The sequence below is a fragment of the Penicillium pulvis genome (assembly GCF_028828015.1).
Source record: "Penicillium pulvis strain IBT 33274 chromosome Unknown contig_1_segment0_segment0, whole genome shotgun sequence".
NCBI classification, from domain to species: domain Eukaryota; kingdom Fungi; phylum Ascomycota; class Eurotiomycetes; order Eurotiales; family Aspergillaceae; genus Penicillium; species Penicillium pulvis.
In genome coordinates, this window is record NW_026643074.1 from 1,269,302 (window position 1) to 1,286,291 (window position 16,990).

The window sequence follows — 16,990 nt, forward strand, 5'->3', positions numbered from 1 at the left end:
ACATTCACCCACTGACCGCCCTCCACGAGAAGAAATCAACGAGGTTGAAGCACCGCCACTGTCAACCGCCTCTTCCTCCGAAAGGCTTATGGAAAATGGAAGTAATCCAGACGTCTCACAGTTCCCAAACCTGGCACCAAATACTTTATCTCGCCCCCTTTATGTGGACCAGTTGCTTGAAATTCGGCAGTCAACTGGACGCACTCAGAATGCTTCATTTCTCCTAGGAGTGAGTTTGATGAGTCAAAATTCTAAGATGAATTGACACTTACAACTGAATGAAAGGCCAACGAGAATTATTGTTTGTTAAAGAGAGAACTGAGACTTGACGTGTGGCATATTTCCTAATTTGGTTCTAGTGGCAAGCTCAAGTATGAGTTTCTTTTCCGACCTCCGATTGGAAGATCTTTCCGCACGACTAGGTCATGATGCACTCAAGTCACTTGTTGCACAGATATCAGGTATGGTCAAGTCTCGTGTGGAAGTCCTCCACCGCAACCTTGGTCCATCCAGTATATGGAACCAGTCTGGCGATGTGCCGAGATTATCGCCTCAAAGAGCACGCGATCTGATCAGCAGTATGTCACTATACTTGCCCACAATTCTAGCTGGTAATGACCTTTAACATTAGTTTACTTCGAAAATATTCACCCGTTGTATCCATTTTTGGACCGTGACGAATTCGAGACCAGAGCATTTGCTCCTACTGAGACTGGTCATGCTAATGAACTGGCGTGGACAGCTTTATATCATACTGTATTAGCTTTAGCTTGCGAATTTGATGGCGGAGGCGCATTCACACCTGGTGAAGGTGAAGCCTGGGGTCTTTTCAAGGTGGCACTTGATCTTTACCCGAAAGTCTTGTTGCTAAACACAGACCTACTAGAGGTTCAGGTAAGCAGAATAGTTATGACTTTCCTTCACTCGTGCATCATAAAAGTCACCTACCAGGACTAACGCTATCTAGTCAATCACAGCCATGGTAAATTTAATCCTGCCTGTAAATAGTACAAAAGGTAATAACTTTCAACAGGCCGTCTTCTGTCTTAATTTGTCCGGCACGCAGATACAGGGAAAAATAATATCTGAGGCAGCACGGGTTGCACAGCGAGCATTCTTACATAAATCGTCTACCAGCAGCGACGCTGCAGCCCGTAGTCGAGCTTTTTGGGTGGTATATTACATCGAAAAAACGGTGACTTTTCATCACGGCACTACCTCGGTAAGACTAATGATCTCTCTTGTATACGTCGCTGACATGTGCAACAGTTTATCATGGACTGTGACATTGGCTCGCCTATACCCGTTGTTCGTGAGGCAGTTTTCGGCGAATTTGACTGGTTTCTTACTTCAATACGGTTTGCAAGACTCTATTCGCGCATATTTACCGACTTGTTCTCCATAAGTGCAACGACCAACTCAAAGGCAACGTATCTCGTCAATATTGATGAACTGGAGAGGCTCCTTGAGCAGCAAAGACAAGCAATTCCTCGTCAGTTTCAACCTGGCACGAAGTTACGACCACAAGCGTTCTCCCATCCATGTGGAATCCTCGCAGCTCTTCGAGTGCACTACCACTATCACGAGCTCAAAATATCTCTACACCGTATGAGACTTCATGTTACTCGCGACCAGACTACATCTCAACAGTCAACCATCATTGATATGATGAACTCAGCACGTGCCGTGATTGATGCCACACGGGCCATTTACCAAGAACCATCCACCCCGTTTTTGTAAGTCGTTTTCCCTTTTCTGCTTGTCTGTATTTACTGATATGTTCAGTATTATTGTCTTCATGCCTATGACTGCACTGTTTATCTTGTTCGACTTCATTATCCACAATCCGGCCCACGTGGATGTTGGCAGTAGCCTTGTCTTACTTGAAAGTGTTACTGGCTATTTTAGCGCTCTTGAGTACGCTACTGGCGGGTATTTACCAGGCTCTATGCTAATGCAATTTGCGTCCATCGCGCGCGCATTTCACTCTTCTCCGCCGGCTGCTCACGTCAACGACATCAACAGCGCCAGCGACATGGATACAGCTGTTGAACGATCTGTATCTGAGACTTATGGCACAAGCACATTTACACATAGCCAGAGTCCCTGGAAGGTTAGCATTGCCTCCAAAGCTTGGAGATTTACGGTGTTTATCTCATACTAAATTCCCGACTAGGTTGCCTCTCACTCGATGACCAATGATTTATCCCAGAACTCTTCACACTTGTTTTATAATAGCTCCGTGTTTGCAGATGGCAGGCTCACTCCTGGTCTGGAGATCATGGATCTCTTTGGAGGACCCGTGCTTGGCATTGACTTTTTCCCAACTACAAATTGATCCATGTCTTGATCTAAAAGAGCACTGCATTTTGAGATTTTGCTTCTTGGCTCTGAAAGTTTGGCTCGGGAGCGCACCATAACATTGGGTTTAACACGGGAGACATGAGCCATATTTTTAGCTCTAGGTCCAGAAAAAAAACGAGTTATGAGTGGTGTCTCGCATAAGGTCAGGATTAAAAGTCCCTATAGCTTGGTAAATCTCTCTACAGTACTACAAAAAGTGATATTTGGGTAAATATGAGACATAATTCCAATATGAGAGCAAATGATGTTAAGAACGTCACCGCAATTTGGGGGGAAATGGAAACATCAAGCCCCCCAAATAGATAGAAAGATAGAAAGTTGCTGAGTTGAAACAATACACATTCTGATCCTATAGTCGACCTGGCTATATTTGGAGGCTAAACTCAGGTCCCACTCCCTCAAAAGAGGAGATGGTCCCAAACAGATCCTTGGACTCTCCATAATAATGCAGACGATATGTCCCGCTTTGTAGAGCCTTGCCCCAGCCTGAAAGGTAGTACGGATCCTCAATCTGCCAGGTCAAGCTCACTTGACTCGTACCCAGCAGTACGTTTGTTTGCTTCCATTGAAAGACCAGGTTCCAGTCCGCGTCAGTGCGTACAACTTCCCAAATACCGTCAATTTTCATTTCCACAGCTGCATAAGTTTTTTCTAAGCGCAGGTCATTACGCGGATTAGCCCCAACGAAGGTGGCTGAAACGTAATCTCCCACCGAGTAGACATGGGTTGGCGAAGAAGATAGGACATCCCCAAACGAATGGCCAATAGCAGGGCTGTCGAAGACGACAGCAGGGATGAATGAGAGAGAGTAACTCGTAGTAACTGGAGGGCTGGGGCCTTCAGGGAGTTTGGGCAATCTGACCACCTCTTTTGAGACTCCAAGATATGGCAGATATGTCAGACTAAGGTTCACGTATGCCGCCAGCTGATTGGGTCCGTAAAGGGTTGATGCCCCTTCATAACGCTGCACGGCGTATTCCTCCTCTGTTGTGATGTAGTGTGCGTACGAGTCTGCTGGAGATGCCAGAACAATGATAGGATCGGGGATGGATAGAACACTTTCGGCCGCGCCCGCAATGGCGGCTTTCCATCGACGTCCAGACATAGTGGTGATCTCACTTGGAGAAACTATGACAAGGAGTTGGCCAAGACGAAGGGCTTGAACATCAACAATATCAGGAGCCCAAGCATATGGTTTGTTCATAGCTCCAACGTCAAACAAGATCTGCTTGGGAGATTGACACTGAATTTGTGTAGGCCCTGGCTGGTGAAGCCCACCCCGCACGAGCTGCCAAAAGGGATTGGGAGACGTATTATTCTGAGTAAAATCAAAGGCCCCCGGTCCATCACTGGTTCCTCCTGCAAATGAAGTACCCAAGGCTGCGTAACAAGTCGATTGAAGACTACCATTGAACGGAGAAATGAATTCGTAACCCGACATGTTCTGGTACGTATGGTAAGACGCCACCGCCGATTCTCCCGAGAGCAGTACTCCCGAGCCGGAGGCTATTTGCTCATATAGCTGAAATGCGGCGTTGTATTGGCGACGGCCCATCTCAAATGCACTTTTGGCTCCGTTGTCACCTTCGCTGAAATAAGGGCCACGCGCTTGACAAAGCTCAGTCCGGCCATTGCATGTGCTGGTTTTGAAGTCACACGGCAATCCCGTATCTTCACAGAATGGGCCCAACACATTGGGACTCGAGTCTCCAACGCTTGATTGTGAAAAGCCAGCGACAAAATTATCAGCAAATCGAGTATCGTTAGCAACGCTTCTCTCAAAGAGATAGGCTGCAACACCTTTGTTGTCTCCTGTAACGAGCGTGTTGTTATTGTAGAGCGAGGTGCCATGCACAGAGAAAAATGACAATACACCAGTAGTTTTACCGTCTGAGAGACGATCGAACGCCAGGAGTGTCATTGTTGTATCCGTATCCGAACTGTACTGAGCTCGTTCAGCTGCCGGGTTTGCCAAGTAAGAATATGGGCTGCGGTTGATATTTCCATCCGGAATATCGATAGTACCGACGCTGATCGTGCTGGGGGCAAGACTGTCATATGCTCTTTGGATCGAAAGAAGAGTTCCCTCAACAATTGCGTTATAAGTCTGCTTATCAGAGCCAAGTGTCGCTATCTGAGGAAGTAAGTAATTCATCCATCCCCCCGGCCCAGAGTGCTGGTGTGTGCCACACACAGCGACATTATGTTCTCCAAAATTTCCATATTTCCCTCCAAGGTTTCGAAGCCCTTGAAGAATGCCATGTCGAACTGCAGTATCACCCGATTGAGTATCGAGTACCACGTAAATGAAAGAGCTAGTGAGGTTGGCAGGATCAGCAAAAATGAATGACCGAGCGTAAGTTCTCTGGCGGAGACCGGTCCCTGTCTGGTTGAGCTGTCCATAACCTGAAAAGGGGACTTGGACTACCGCGCTGATCATTGCAGCTCGTTAGTTAAGTCATAGTGCAAGGTAGCATAGGTCTCTCACCCAGTGATATCGGCCTTTCCGACGCCGACAAGGAACGTGCTTCCATCCCTGGCTCGCTTCTCATGACCATACGAGCTCCCCGTTCCGTCGGTTGGATGACTCAAAGAACCAACACTCCACCAAGAAAACAATAGTATTAAAACTGACAGAAAACCCTCAGCTTTCATACTTCGAAGTAGTAGGTGTGCCATCACTTGGAGTAAATCGAGGAATGAGCTACAATTTAGGGGAAATAACATGGTCGATGTGGCGCTACTTATACTTCAGTTGCCAGATCCCTCCCTGCAAGTTGTACGCGCCAATCTCATTGGAAAATAACCATATGGATCGGAGTACCGTTAAGGATTGTCTTGTGATGTCGACACAGACCTTATCAATGCGGAGCATCGATCGTGAAGCTTTGACGATGAAAAGTGGAACCTGGACTATCTTACTCCGTGCATTGGCCTCGATAGAGTGTTGGATTGGTCAGCCTGTTGTCCCAATTTTATTCCACTGCATAATCCGTACTCCATACAGAGCTTGGTATTATCGTACTCGGTTCTGATGATCATCTCTACTTAGGGTAAAACAGGTCATTTCTCCAACTGCTGAACTTAATTAGCTCGGTATCGGAGCTTCAAAGTTAATCGGGCGGATGGTTGTTCCGAGTGCGAAAAGATAACCTAGCTCTCTCCCTTTCTCCCTTTCTCTCCGACAACCGAGTGGGGAAGATCATGAGCACCGAGGCCCGACCTGTGGAGCAAGAAGATCATATCCACAATTCGAAAAGAGGGGAAACTAAGTCGCATGCCATGAGATGAGACACTTCATGTAGGAAATGTTAGCTAATGCAGTTGTTCCGGGGTTGTGCATAGCCAACGGCGAAGATTTCATCCCTAGAACGTTCGCTCCATTACTGGGGTAGTACTCCGTGAGTGCTTCATGGATTGGAAACTGGATATGGCTCTCAAACTCGCTCTTGCTAGCTTCCTTTTTAATGCGGTTAAGCGCTTGGGCCTGAGGGGATCCAATATTGGCAGATCATTGCTATTGCTAGTACTGTATTGGATTCGATATTGTGCACGGTTTCAAGAGTCAGAAACCACAGGGTCATCATGTTTGGCCAAATTTCCATTGGGGTCCGGCTCAGTCTTCTTGCCTCTCGACGCCCAGCAAGTTCGGTGAAAGTTAGTTTTCCGGCCCTCAGGTACACTTGAGATCCGTAACACCTCAATTCAATTTCATCCATCGTATGTCACCAACCGTATCTTGAGATTGATTATCTAGCCAGCTGCTATCTAAGTGGAAATAGGGCCTTAAGTGCGGTTGACCATGCATTTTGGGCCCAATATGATGGCTCCTTGTGGGGAAGACACGAGGACCATCATAGACAAGCAATGAGCCATTGATGAACCAAATCCGACACCCGAAGCCCGAATCCCGATAAACCGGCAGACGGAGAAGGTTGGAACACTTATTACTCCGCTCCGTATGTTTGCTTGGTAATTTTATTACTGGAGATGGAAGGGAACAGCAATCCTATCTTCACTGTCATTCCTGTTATGCCCTACCGTCCCTGATAAGCAAGGGCCGGATTTTTGACAACGTGCTTCACAGCCTAATGGATAAGAAGAGATTCCTTGATTTAGAACATTATCTTTCAAGTTAGCGACAAAATGAGTTTCATTGGCTTTTTGTTTCGTGTGGTGTGATCGGTCGGTCAAAAGTCAGTACCGAAATGGTTGATCTATCCACGGCCACTCTGCTGAACACCGCATTCCATGTAATTTGAGTTCATACCGTCTCTTCTCCTCGGAAAAGTTTCCTGACCTCAATGGTGATTGGAGAAGCCTCCAAGCTGACAAGGATGTCTGGTGAGAGCTGATAACGAAACTATACCGAGGTCCAACTTCTTCATTCTGCCTGTGGTTCTTTGCTTCCTACATCAAGAACTATAAGAGTCGCCGTGAAGACAAATTCCAAATCGATGGTAAACGTACGCCGATATAATATCATCATACGGCCTCTTGCTACATTACGAAAGTCGCAATATCTGCCAATGCAGAAACCCTCCGAAGCCCTCGAAGGAAATACTAGTTCAACCCCGCAACCGAAAATGGGGGACTCTACTCCTAATCAGGCAAAGAAGCAGCTGAACGGCATCACCTTGCTCTGCCTGGCTTTTGTTATATGTAATAGCTGGGCTGGTATTGCCGGGAGCCTTCAGCTAGCACTCCTGGTCGGAGGACCAGCCACCCTTGTCTACTCAATCCTCGTCGCCACTACAGGCTACGTTGCCATAGCATTATCAATGGCAGAGTTAGCAGCCGTTTACCCATCAGCAGGTGGGCAATATCACTTTGCCTCTATCCTCGCTCCAGAGCGATGGAGACGAGGGGTGTCATATACGTGTGGGTTATTGGCGCTTTTCTCATGGCTCGTTATTGGAGTTTCTGTCACTAGCATTGCGGCTCAGCAACTCTTGGCTTTGGTATCTACCAGTATCTCGGATTTTGTGCCTCAATCCTGGCATGTTTTCTTTGTTTACCAAGGATTTGCGCTGTTTGCAATGCTATACAACGCCTTTATCCTCAAACGGAACCCTTGGACTCACAACCTTGCGTGTTCGTATTGGAAAATTCCCTTGAACAAAGCTTATTGACCTAATTGTTTACACAGTTATTCTTTCAATTGCTCTATTTTTTGCGTGTTTCATTCTCTTACTGGTAAGAGGGAACCCGAAGGAATCCCATGAGTTCGTCTGGAACACATTCATGAATTATACTGGATGGCCAGATGGCGTGTGTTTTCTCATCGGTCTCTCGACGTCTTGCTACATGTACAATGGCCTCGATGGTGCCATGCATATGGCCGAGGAGTCCAGCAATCCAGAAATCGTCGTACCCCGCACTATGATGGGTGCGATTGGAATTGGCTTCACCACTGGGTTTGCCTATGCTGTGGCTCAAGTTTATGCCATATCTGACATTGAAGAAGTCATGACCACCACTCAGTAAGTTTTATTTTCCCACGCTCCCCTCGTTTCACGGTTATAGTAACTCCTCGTAGGTGGGTTCCGTTTGTAGTCATGGAGCAAGGGTTCCGATCTCGCACGATCGCTATAGTCATAGTCTCCCTCAGCATTGTCATGGCGATGACTATTATAATTGCCACTCAGGAGGCATCGTCTCGCCTGGCCTGGTCTCTGGCACGCGACAAGGGGCTATTATTCTCACAGCACCTCCAGGATATTCATTCGCACTTGGACGTTCCCATATGGAGCTTACTCCTAGTCTGGCTGTTGACATTCTTATGTGGCTTCTTATATCTCGCTTCGAAAACGGGTAAGAAAGCCTTGAAACTAAATGGCATAGTGAAGTCTGTACTAACCACTTTCCGTCAAATAAGCCTTCAATGCAATTATAGGCTCGTCTGTTATTCTTCAGCAGTTATCATTCATCATACCTATTCTTCTAGTAATTGCTCGAAAGCGATCAACGACCTACTTGTCCCCTGCACGCAGCTTCCGTATGCCCAGTTTCTTGGGCTGGATTGTTAATATCTACGCGGTTGCATTCATTACTCTCATGACTATTATACTATGTCTGCCAGTCACTATCCCGACGGATGCTTCTACGATGAGTAAGTCCCATTTGTTCCCAGGCGTGAAATTTCGATAGTACCCTGAAGGCTAGACTAATAATATCCTTCCTAATCTAGACTACACATGCGTGGTTTTAGGATTTTGTCTTTTGCTCGGTCTGGCTAATTGGTGGCTGCATGCCAAAGAACAGTACATTGGCCCCGCAATAGAAAGGTGGGAGGGCCGTGAAGCTGAGCTGACTGGTACCTTCACCATCCCTTCTCAGCCAAAAAGTGTGAATGAAGGAAGTGTTTAGGGTGAGTACATAGTTTGAAGAGAAAGCCAGCGCAGAACAAAGACAAGCTTTCATATTTCTCTCTTTGTAGAGCGAATTGTACTCGCGAATCGTCATTGGATGGCCAAACCCCAATTCCAATTTGTATATCCGAAGAAATGAGAATAAAACAATACCACATGTCCTATTACAGTGAATTGTGCCGTGTTTTCGACGATATGATGATATAATGACCAAGCCTTTGTTTCGATGCTTTGGTCTATAGGTACAGAGATACCCGGCTAACTTCAAAGTAAAGGCAATACGGGATCAGACAATCTAAATTTATCTTGTGCATCAAGCACCAATCATCCCATAGAATACATACTAGAGAAGACCAAGTAATACTAAGCAAACATAAAACAAACAGGGCCCCTGCTTCAAGGCTGTAGAGATCACCTGATAAGCGGGGTACAACAACAAATGACTAAGGGTTCGTACAGTACTGGCAAAGGATCAAGTCAGGGTCAATATGACTTCACAAATATCAAAATGTGGGACATGCGGCCCATATTTCTATCTTAGAGCATTCGAACAGCTAAGGATGGGCGATGTATCCGATATAAAGGGATGCATACGGCTGCTCCAAGTGATAACTTTGTCATACAGGCCTCTGAGACTGGAGGAATTTGCTAGCGTGTCTGGTCTCTCTACTGAAGAGAGCACTCTTGAAGCATGGGTAGATCGATGTGCTTCTTTTCTCATAATACGAGGAGATTGCATCTATCTTGTGCATAAGTCCGCTCAAGACTTCTTGAAAGGAGAGAGTGGTCAATCTTTACTGGACTCGTACGAGCCTTTTCGGCATAAAGAAATTGCTCTTAGCTGTGTGTCCTATTTGACCCAACGGCTTCGCATCAACTTGATGCAACTTCCACGACCAGATTCGACCAGGGAATACCTCTAGACGCTCAAAGATGAGGACCTACATATCTTGCTAGATAGTGTGGACTACGCAGCGACTTTCTGGGTGCAGCACCTTTGCGATGTTCATCCCACAGACTTATCACAGAAAGGGCTCATAGGGGAAGAGATAGTGATGGTTTTCTTCCACAAAAAGTTCTTGGAATGGCTAGAATGTCTCAGTCTGCTGAACAGACTACCGCATGCCTTTGATGGATTAAAGGCCCTGGAAAACCAAGCAGAAGTGAGTCTTTACAATATATGTATTATGAGGGAATTCAGTTAGTAAATTTGCTCAAGGACAGGCATCCAGTCTCAATATTTGCGCGGGATGCTAAACGTTTCTTCTTGCGACATTACCACACCCTTGAAAAGTGGCCATTACAAGCCTATAGCTCTGCGATTATCTTCAGTCCACAATCTTGCGTTGTAAGGACAAGTCATATTGATAAGATGCCTGAATGGCTGGAAAAGACTCCTTCTATGGAGAAAACTTGGACAGCTTTGATTCAGGAAATAGGCCACACCAGCAGGATAAGGGAGCTGGCTATCTCTCCGGATTGCAAGCGGATTGTGTCAAGATGCATTGATAGAGATATCAAGCTTTGAAATACAGTGACAGGCGATCATCAAACACTAGGTTACCCAGAGACTTTTAGAGCCATGGCCCTCTCTCCAGATGGTAAGCAGATCGTCTCAATCTCTGATATAAATATCAAGCTTTGGGATGCGGTGACAGGCCGCCACCAGAGGACAATAATTTGCCCCTCTGATTTTGCATCGGCTGTTGCCTTCTCTCCAGATAACAGGCATATCATGTCAAGCTTCAATGAAAACATCAGGTTTTGGGATGCTGCAACAGGCAACCACCAGAAGACACTAGGCCACGCCGAGTGTGTGACAGCAATGGCTTTATCCTTTGATGGCAAGCTGATCGTGTTAGGTTCTGATAACAATACTATCAAAATATGGGATGCTACTTTAAGCGATGACTACCAAAAGAAACTGATATACCACTCTGCTAGCGTGGTAGCCGTGGCTTTCTCCCCGGACGGCAAACGAGTCGTGTCAAGCTCGGAGGATAACACTATCAAGCTTTGGGATGCCGCGACAGGCGACTACCAGAAGACATTCGAAGGCCTTACTAAAAATGTGAAAGCCAAGCTGATCGAGAGAGACCCGCTTTGGGTTAACAACAAAAAGCTTTGGAACTCCATGATAGACGAACACCACAAAACGACACTAATAGACCACTCTGATAAGGTGGCAGCCGAGGCCTCTCTGAATAACAAGCAGACTGTCTCAACCTCTTTTGAGAACACCATCAAGCTTTGGCGGACTGTGGCGCACGAGCATCAAAAGACACTAGTACCCAAACCAGACTGGGTATTTGCCATGGCCTTCTCGCCAAATGGCGAGCAAATCGCGTCAAGTTCTAACAACAACATCGAACTTTGGGATACTGCGACAGGCGAGCATCAGAAGACACTATTAGGCGACTCCGGATTGGTGTCAGCTGTGGCCTTCTCTGCGGACGGCAAGCAGATAGTGTCAAGTTCCAAGGATAGGACTATCAACCTTTGGGATCTAAGGTCATTTTTCAAAGCCTCGAAATATCCTGGACGGGTCATTGACCGTCGTTTGAAGCTTCCTCCATGGCGCGTAATCAAGACGCCTGAGAATGTCACCACCGTCAAATTCTCACCAGATAACCGCTTTATCATCACGAATATTGGTCCTATATGGCTTGAAGCTCGTCCAGCGGATGAAAAAAGCGCTATCTTTGAATCATTGCGAGTTGCGTATCCTTCGACTACTCCCTGAGTCGGTGCCACGGTGTTATGATATACGAGGCGATCAGATAGTTATTGGGCTGGAGAATGGTCAGCTTTTGTTATTGAATGTGGAAAGAAGGAGCGTACGGTGAGCACAATTCTTACTGTCTCTGAGGGCTCTGACGATCTTGCAACCTTATCAGAAATGGATCAAAGTACATATACGGAGAAATAATTTGTCGCATATGATAAATCAAGATGCCTAAAATTAGGCCACTTGAGACATCGCGTTATAGAGAGACTCGATTGTAAATTTAGCATCTTTGTTTTCTGCCAATCTAAGATGAGGAGAAAGGATGGGGGCGGCAACTGCTTGACAACACCGAAGTTGGATCCGTAGGCGCTTAAGTATAGGCCCTCAATGTGTCTACGCTTTCCTCCCCGAGCGATTCAGGAGCGGCATGGCAGCCATCAGAGGTACCTAACTAGTTCTTGCTTCCTGGTGCAATTTGAGCCTATAGTTCACCGCATCAAAACATCTGTTTGTTTCAAAAGTCCATCCTGCCTTCCGAGGCATTCCTGGGCAGCGTAGGCTATGATCTGAGGCTATATATTAACCCTTCGACCCCCACCTGTACCTGAACTGATTCTTAATCTATTAGAAAAAAATTCTCCGCGCCGACAAGCGGCCCATCTCTTCTCGAAACAACACAACGCAAAAATTATCAATACCCTGACTCACAAGCCTTGATGTCTCCCGCAATTCACAGCAAGGCCCAAGAGCCTACTTCATTAGTACACACGGAGGCAGTTCTTAGCCTCATTAAAGGGTAAGATATGGATATCTACAAAACAAACCTCTAACCCACTGAAACCGTCATTAATGTGGGTTCAGCGCGTATCGAAACACAAAGCATAGTGATATGACAATCACATGCCAAGGGAAGACCTTTCACATACATAAGCTCGTTATTTGCCCACGATCAGCGTTTTTCGATCGAGTTTGTGATAGCAAATTTGAGGTGAGACAACATACATCCAGGCTTTCAGGGCTGTCTAAATCTGTGGGAATGAGAACTGAACCCTTATAATGTCATCTAGGGCCCGATCTGTCTGGATGACAAAGATCCAATGCTCATTGAGCAAGTGCTTGAATTCCTGTACACGGGAGATATTACTGAGCCATACTTCCCCGCGGATCAATATTTACCTCCAGATGGTTCGCTATATTACCGTGATGCAATATACCAAAATGTGCGTTTATACGCAGAGGCGGATTACTTCATGATCGATGATCTCAAACAGAAAATGATGGAAGGTTTCCGCCGTTCATTTCTGCCTTACGGACCCGATGACCCGCCTTCAGCCTCTCTTTGTGATCTGATTGACGACGACGATTTTGAAGATGTTATCAAGGAAATATACTCAACAAGAGCGGACTACCAGGAGCTGAGAAAAGTGGCCATTGACAATATCAAGGAAAGCCTTCTCCATCTTTGGGCAGGGGAATACCGGATTATCAGCTCGAGGCTTTTGAAATTGAACCCTGATTTCACCCACGATTTGTGTGTGGCAACTCTCAATAAGTATGTGGTTGAGCCCAAGCCAGTCACAGATGGTCAGATTACACCAGCTCAGATAAACTCTGGGTATTCTGGGTTTGCTTCTCAGAGCCAGCCCTCTGCAATTGGGGCGCAACCCTCTAGAATTGTGGCTCAACCATCTACATTCGTGACTCAGCCCTATTCATTTGAGGCTCCACTTGTGGCTCCACCCTCTTCATTTGGGGCCCAAACCGCTTTCCATGGAAATCGACCCGCTGTATATGGGAGTATGACGGTTGCATGGCGTTCGTGAACGTGAATCCCATATTTGTTAGTCTCCATAGCTAGTTATTCATTATCAAATCATAAGTACATTTACCCACCAGCTCATGCCTATGTCGTGACAATGACCTCTATCTTTGACCCAGACCTAGGAAAAAACGACCGAAAAGCCTATATCAATAATATGATCAGCCTGAAGATCTTAGATTCGCAGATATTGCTCCACAATGGTGTACATGGATCTTCTCGATTCATTGGTATTCTGGTTTGAGATTTCAATTCGTCGCTAAAAAATAAGTAGAAACATCCCTATACACATCCAGAAAAAAAGACTGAATTCCACCTCCATTAACAAAGAAATGGATCGTTAACTCTGATCAAACAACCATGAACCTCAGAGATTCTCCTTCCCCGAAGCCTTCGCTTTCTCACGCTTCTGCCTCAACCGCGACTTGGCCGCAGCAATTCGCTCGGGGGACAGGGCTTCACTGGTCACATTAGCCAATCCATACCGTCTCCCAAGCCGCTCTCCACCAGAGATGGTGTATCCAGCATAATTACCCACCCGTGAAGCAGTCGGTCCGGAAATACTTTCCAAAGTAGACCTGATGTGTGTTCGTGGGCGGTGTGAGTTTGCATAAGCTGGTTGTGTATTTGTATTGGTATTTGCGTCCGGATCTCGAAGGTAGAGAGAACGATATGTGCGCTGGTTTTCACCAGGTTGGTACTTTGGATGTCCACGGCCGAGAGACTTAAGCGCGCTGATATCAGGGGGCGAGGAAGGAGGAATGACATCCGGTTCTGTATGACGAGAACGGAGAGCAGGTCGAGGAAGGATTTCGTTCAGGTAGTGTGTAACTTCATCGTCGTCTGCGGCGATGTCTCGCAAATCTCGGGATGCACGTTTAAGCTCGAGGGTACCGGTTGTGGCGTTGCGTGCGTGTCGCGCTTCACGGGATTTAGAGCGTGGACTCGGACTGGGTGGTGCCTCGATGTCCTCTGTGGCTTCTTCCTCTACCTCGGGGTGATCGGGGTTCTGGGTCTGGGTCTGGCTTTGGCCTGCAAAGTCGTATACCTGCACGCCCGTGTATTCCTTGCGCGGGCTGAGCGAATGCCGTTGCTGAGGCCGGAGAGTAGGGGCGCGTTCTACAGCTGACACTCTTGTCCTTAGCTGGTCAATCTGGCTCTGCATACGGCGGCGTTCGTCATCGAAGCTCTTTCGTAATGCTTCCTCTGATTGTCGGTGCTCTTGGGTGGTGTTCTTGAGGCGCTCGCGGTACTCTTGAATGCGTGCCTCCAGCTTGGCTTCTCTTTGCTTCAACTTGTTCTCTTTTTCTTTGCGCCGGCCTTCATATCGCGACATTTCTTGCTTGACACGGGCTAAGGTTTGCTTGAGGCTATTATTCTCTCTTTCGAGCTCTTGCGCCTTCTTTTCTGAGCTCTGTGCGAGAGTTTCAAGCGTGCTCAGGTCGGGGTTTTGACGCTTCAGCTCATCGATTTTGGCGTTTGCTTCCTTGAGCTCCTTCTGCGCTTTCCGGAGCTCATCAGAGGACGTCTCTGAAGATGGCTTTTCCTTGGCTGGCTTGCTGACCTGAGCCTCTCCACCTTTGACAACCCCCTGTTGCTCAAGGAGGGTACGCAGGGAAGTGACCTGCTGCTTGTATTGTAGTGCCAAGGCGGTTTGCTTTGTCAAGTCCTGGATCAACTGCTCATTATCGGCCTTGGATCCTTGTCCTGTGATCGAAGACGCAAGGCGTGTCACTTGGCGCTCCATCTCCGCGACCTTCTCTTCTTCCTCCTTGAGCTTATCCGCCAGTCGAAGAGCCTCTGAATCCTTCTTGCGGGCGTAAGACTTCGCAATAGTCCGGTAATGGATTAATTTCTTGATTTCGCGGTTCGTGCGTACGCGATAATTATCGAATTCGGTTTTCCAGTATTTACCGGATTCCGACCGGGGTTCATCCAAATTAAGCGTAATATCCTCCCCTTCGCTATCATCTTTGGACTGGGAGCGCGTGACGGTGTTGGCATCGGACGTAGCATCCGAGGATTTGTTCGAGTCGGCATTTTTTGTCGCATTATCGCGAGCATCCATCAAGGTCTGCGTCAGCTTGCTGTGCGGTTTGCCGCCGGCCGACCCGGACAACCACTGAGTGCTAAGATTGCCTGATGGATTCGGGGGCGTCTTGACCACCTTCAGCGAATTACTGTCGCGTTTCCCTTCATTGTCCACCACACTTTCACCAAAAGAGACAGTCTTCCGTCGGTTCGAGATCGTCCCTGGCGTGACGAGAATGCTCTTTGTTGGGGAGCCTGAGGGGTTTGCTATCGCGTCCAGATCGGGTTTGTTGGGCTCCAATTTCTGGGGGATGGGGATGGGCACAGGTTTGGTGGTATCGCTTTTGCTGCGCCGATGATCTTGAACTGATTGCTTTGGCTGCGCTGGGTGAGGGGTTTTTTCATCGTCTGCGCCTGGGGTCCCAAACAAAGCACTCTTGAAGGCGCGAATCGCAAATACGGGAGCTGGGGTCTCGGGGGGCTCTAGCACCTTAGAGGTGTCTGTAATTTATTAACATTTTGCTTTCTGCTTTATGACATATAGACTCACCTGCGGCCTCTGGCTCAGTTCCCTTCATCCAGTCCAGCATTTTGCTGTGGTGCGGAGAGGTAAGCGGGAGAAATTGTGACGAGTAAACAACGCGTCGGGGAAGGGCGCTTATTGGTAATCAATCAACATCAGATCGGAGCCGCGTCTTTCCAAATGCCCCGAAGGTCTAACATCAAATTAAGAAAATGACCTGGAGTACAAAATATAATTTTAGACACCCAGAGAAATCATCAGCCGGACTGGCGGCCCCTAATCGTGTGATAGCCCCTTGTCTGTTGATGTGACCTCATGCTCCTCGCATCACGCACACCGCTAACTGCCAAATCCAAACGTCAAATCTACACGGTTACTACGTGACAGTATGCCTCTTTCTAAATCGGAGTTTCTTTGACTGGCCATCCAAGTTGCCCTTTTCTTCGACACTTCCAATTCTCTGGGTTGGTCTTTGATTTTACTAGTACAGTTGGATTCGCCGACGGCGCGATTTGCTAGTCTCACAGCCAAGGCAAGTGGAGTCATTGGTGGTATGTACCGCAGTATGTACCGCTGATCTTGGTAGTGGGAGACTCGATTCTTCGCACCGTTTGCCCATGAGTTACATGAGCCATATTGCATTTCCAAGTTTGGTGACACTGATTCGCAGGGCAATTGGATCCTCAGAGCAAGGCTACATGCAATTTACCGGGGTTAGTATCCTGGAAGAGGAATAGGTTCTCTACGGGTTGGATCTGCAGGATAGATGAATGGCTATGCCAATAAATGAATTTTCATTTCGAATCTCTTTACGCTGTCCTTGCCCAGATTTATGATCATGGGCTTGATGACCCCGTATGTTGTACACCGACTAGTATAACCTAGGTGGCCAACTCTTCTAGACGACCCACAATGATGATAAGTGGATCACATAACGTACTTTGGAGGCAAAAGCCATGTTTCAACAGCGTAGAGCCCATTTACCATGCGTACAGTAGCTAATCTTTCTGATTCTTCCTAATTCTACACTCTTATCAGAGGGTTTTATACTACTCGCAGACGGCCATTCGAACATTCTTACTATTGATGAATTTTTCTCGAATGTTTGAAGATTAGCAGCAAGACTGCGCAGTACGTATGTGGGTCAATTTGAC

General features: G+C 47.0%; 7 protein-coding genes across 7 annotated transcripts; 5 read left to right on the forward strand and 2 right to left on the reverse strand.

The window, feature by feature from the left end:
- Positions 1-373: 373 nt before the first annotated feature.
- On the forward strand, positions 374-2,338 carry N7503_003427 (fungal specific transcription factor domain-containing protein; the record flags this gene model as incomplete). Its single annotated transcript, XM_057062974.1, has 6 exons — positions 374-578; positions 632-894; positions 1,034-1,222; positions 1,270-1,736; positions 1,786-2,146; positions 2,177-2,338. 6 exons carry the CDS (start codon positions 374-376, stop codon positions 2,336-2,338), a joined length of 1,647 nt encoding a protein of 548 aa, XP_056923889.1.
- Positions 2,339-2,728: 390 nt separating this feature from the next.
- N7503_003428 (neutral/alkaline ceramidase) lies at positions 2,729-4,804 on the reverse strand (the record flags this gene model as incomplete). Its single annotated transcript, XM_057062975.1, has 1 exon — positions 2,729-4,804. The coding sequence occupies one exon, from the start codon at positions 4,802-4,804 to the stop codon at positions 2,729-2,731; it is 2,076 nt and encodes a 691-aa protein (XP_056923890.1).
- A 2,146-nt stretch (positions 4,805-6,950) lies between these two features.
- On the forward strand, positions 6,951-8,733 carry N7503_003429 (putative choline transport protein; the record flags this gene model as incomplete). The annotated part of the gene is made up of 5 exons (XM_057062976.1): positions 6,951-7,458; positions 7,514-7,847; positions 7,904-8,178; positions 8,261-8,476; positions 8,555-8,733. The coding sequence occupies 5 exons, from the start codon at positions 6,951-6,953 to the stop codon at positions 8,731-8,733; spliced, it is 1,512 nt and encodes a 503-aa protein (XP_056923891.1).
- Positions 8,734-9,223: 490 nt separating this feature from the next.
- Positions 9,224-10,263, forward strand: N7503_003430 (G-protein beta WD 40 repeat-containing protein; the record flags this gene model as incomplete). The annotated part of the gene is made up of 3 exons (XM_057062977.1): positions 9,224-9,580; positions 9,659-9,898; positions 9,937-10,263. 3 exons carry the CDS (start codon positions 9,224-9,226, stop codon positions 10,261-10,263), a joined length of 924 nt encoding a protein of 307 aa, XP_056923892.1.
- A 54-nt stretch (positions 10,264-10,317) lies between these two features.
- N7503_003431 (WD40 repeat domain-containing protein) lies at positions 10,318-11,478 on the forward strand (the record flags this gene model as incomplete). Its single annotated transcript, XM_057062978.1, has 1 exon — positions 10,318-11,478. The coding sequence occupies one exon, from the start codon at positions 10,318-10,320 to the stop codon at positions 11,476-11,478; it is 1,161 nt and encodes a 386-aa protein (XP_056923893.1).
- A 1,082-nt stretch (positions 11,479-12,560) lies between these two features.
- On the forward strand, positions 12,561-13,286 carry N7503_003432 (uncharacterized protein; the record flags this gene model as incomplete). Its single annotated transcript, XM_057062979.1, has 1 exon — positions 12,561-13,286. One exon carries the CDS (start codon positions 12,561-12,563, stop codon positions 13,284-13,286), a length of 726 nt encoding a protein of 241 aa, XP_056923894.1.
- A 363-nt stretch (positions 13,287-13,649) lies between these two features.
- N7503_003433 (uncharacterized protein) lies at positions 13,650-15,903 on the reverse strand (the record flags this gene model as incomplete). Its single annotated transcript, XM_057062980.1, has 2 exons — positions 13,650-15,814; positions 15,864-15,903. 2 exons carry the CDS (start codon positions 15,901-15,903, stop codon positions 13,650-13,652), a joined length of 2,205 nt encoding a protein of 734 aa, XP_056923895.1.
- Positions 15,904-16,990: the final 1,087 nt, after the last annotated feature.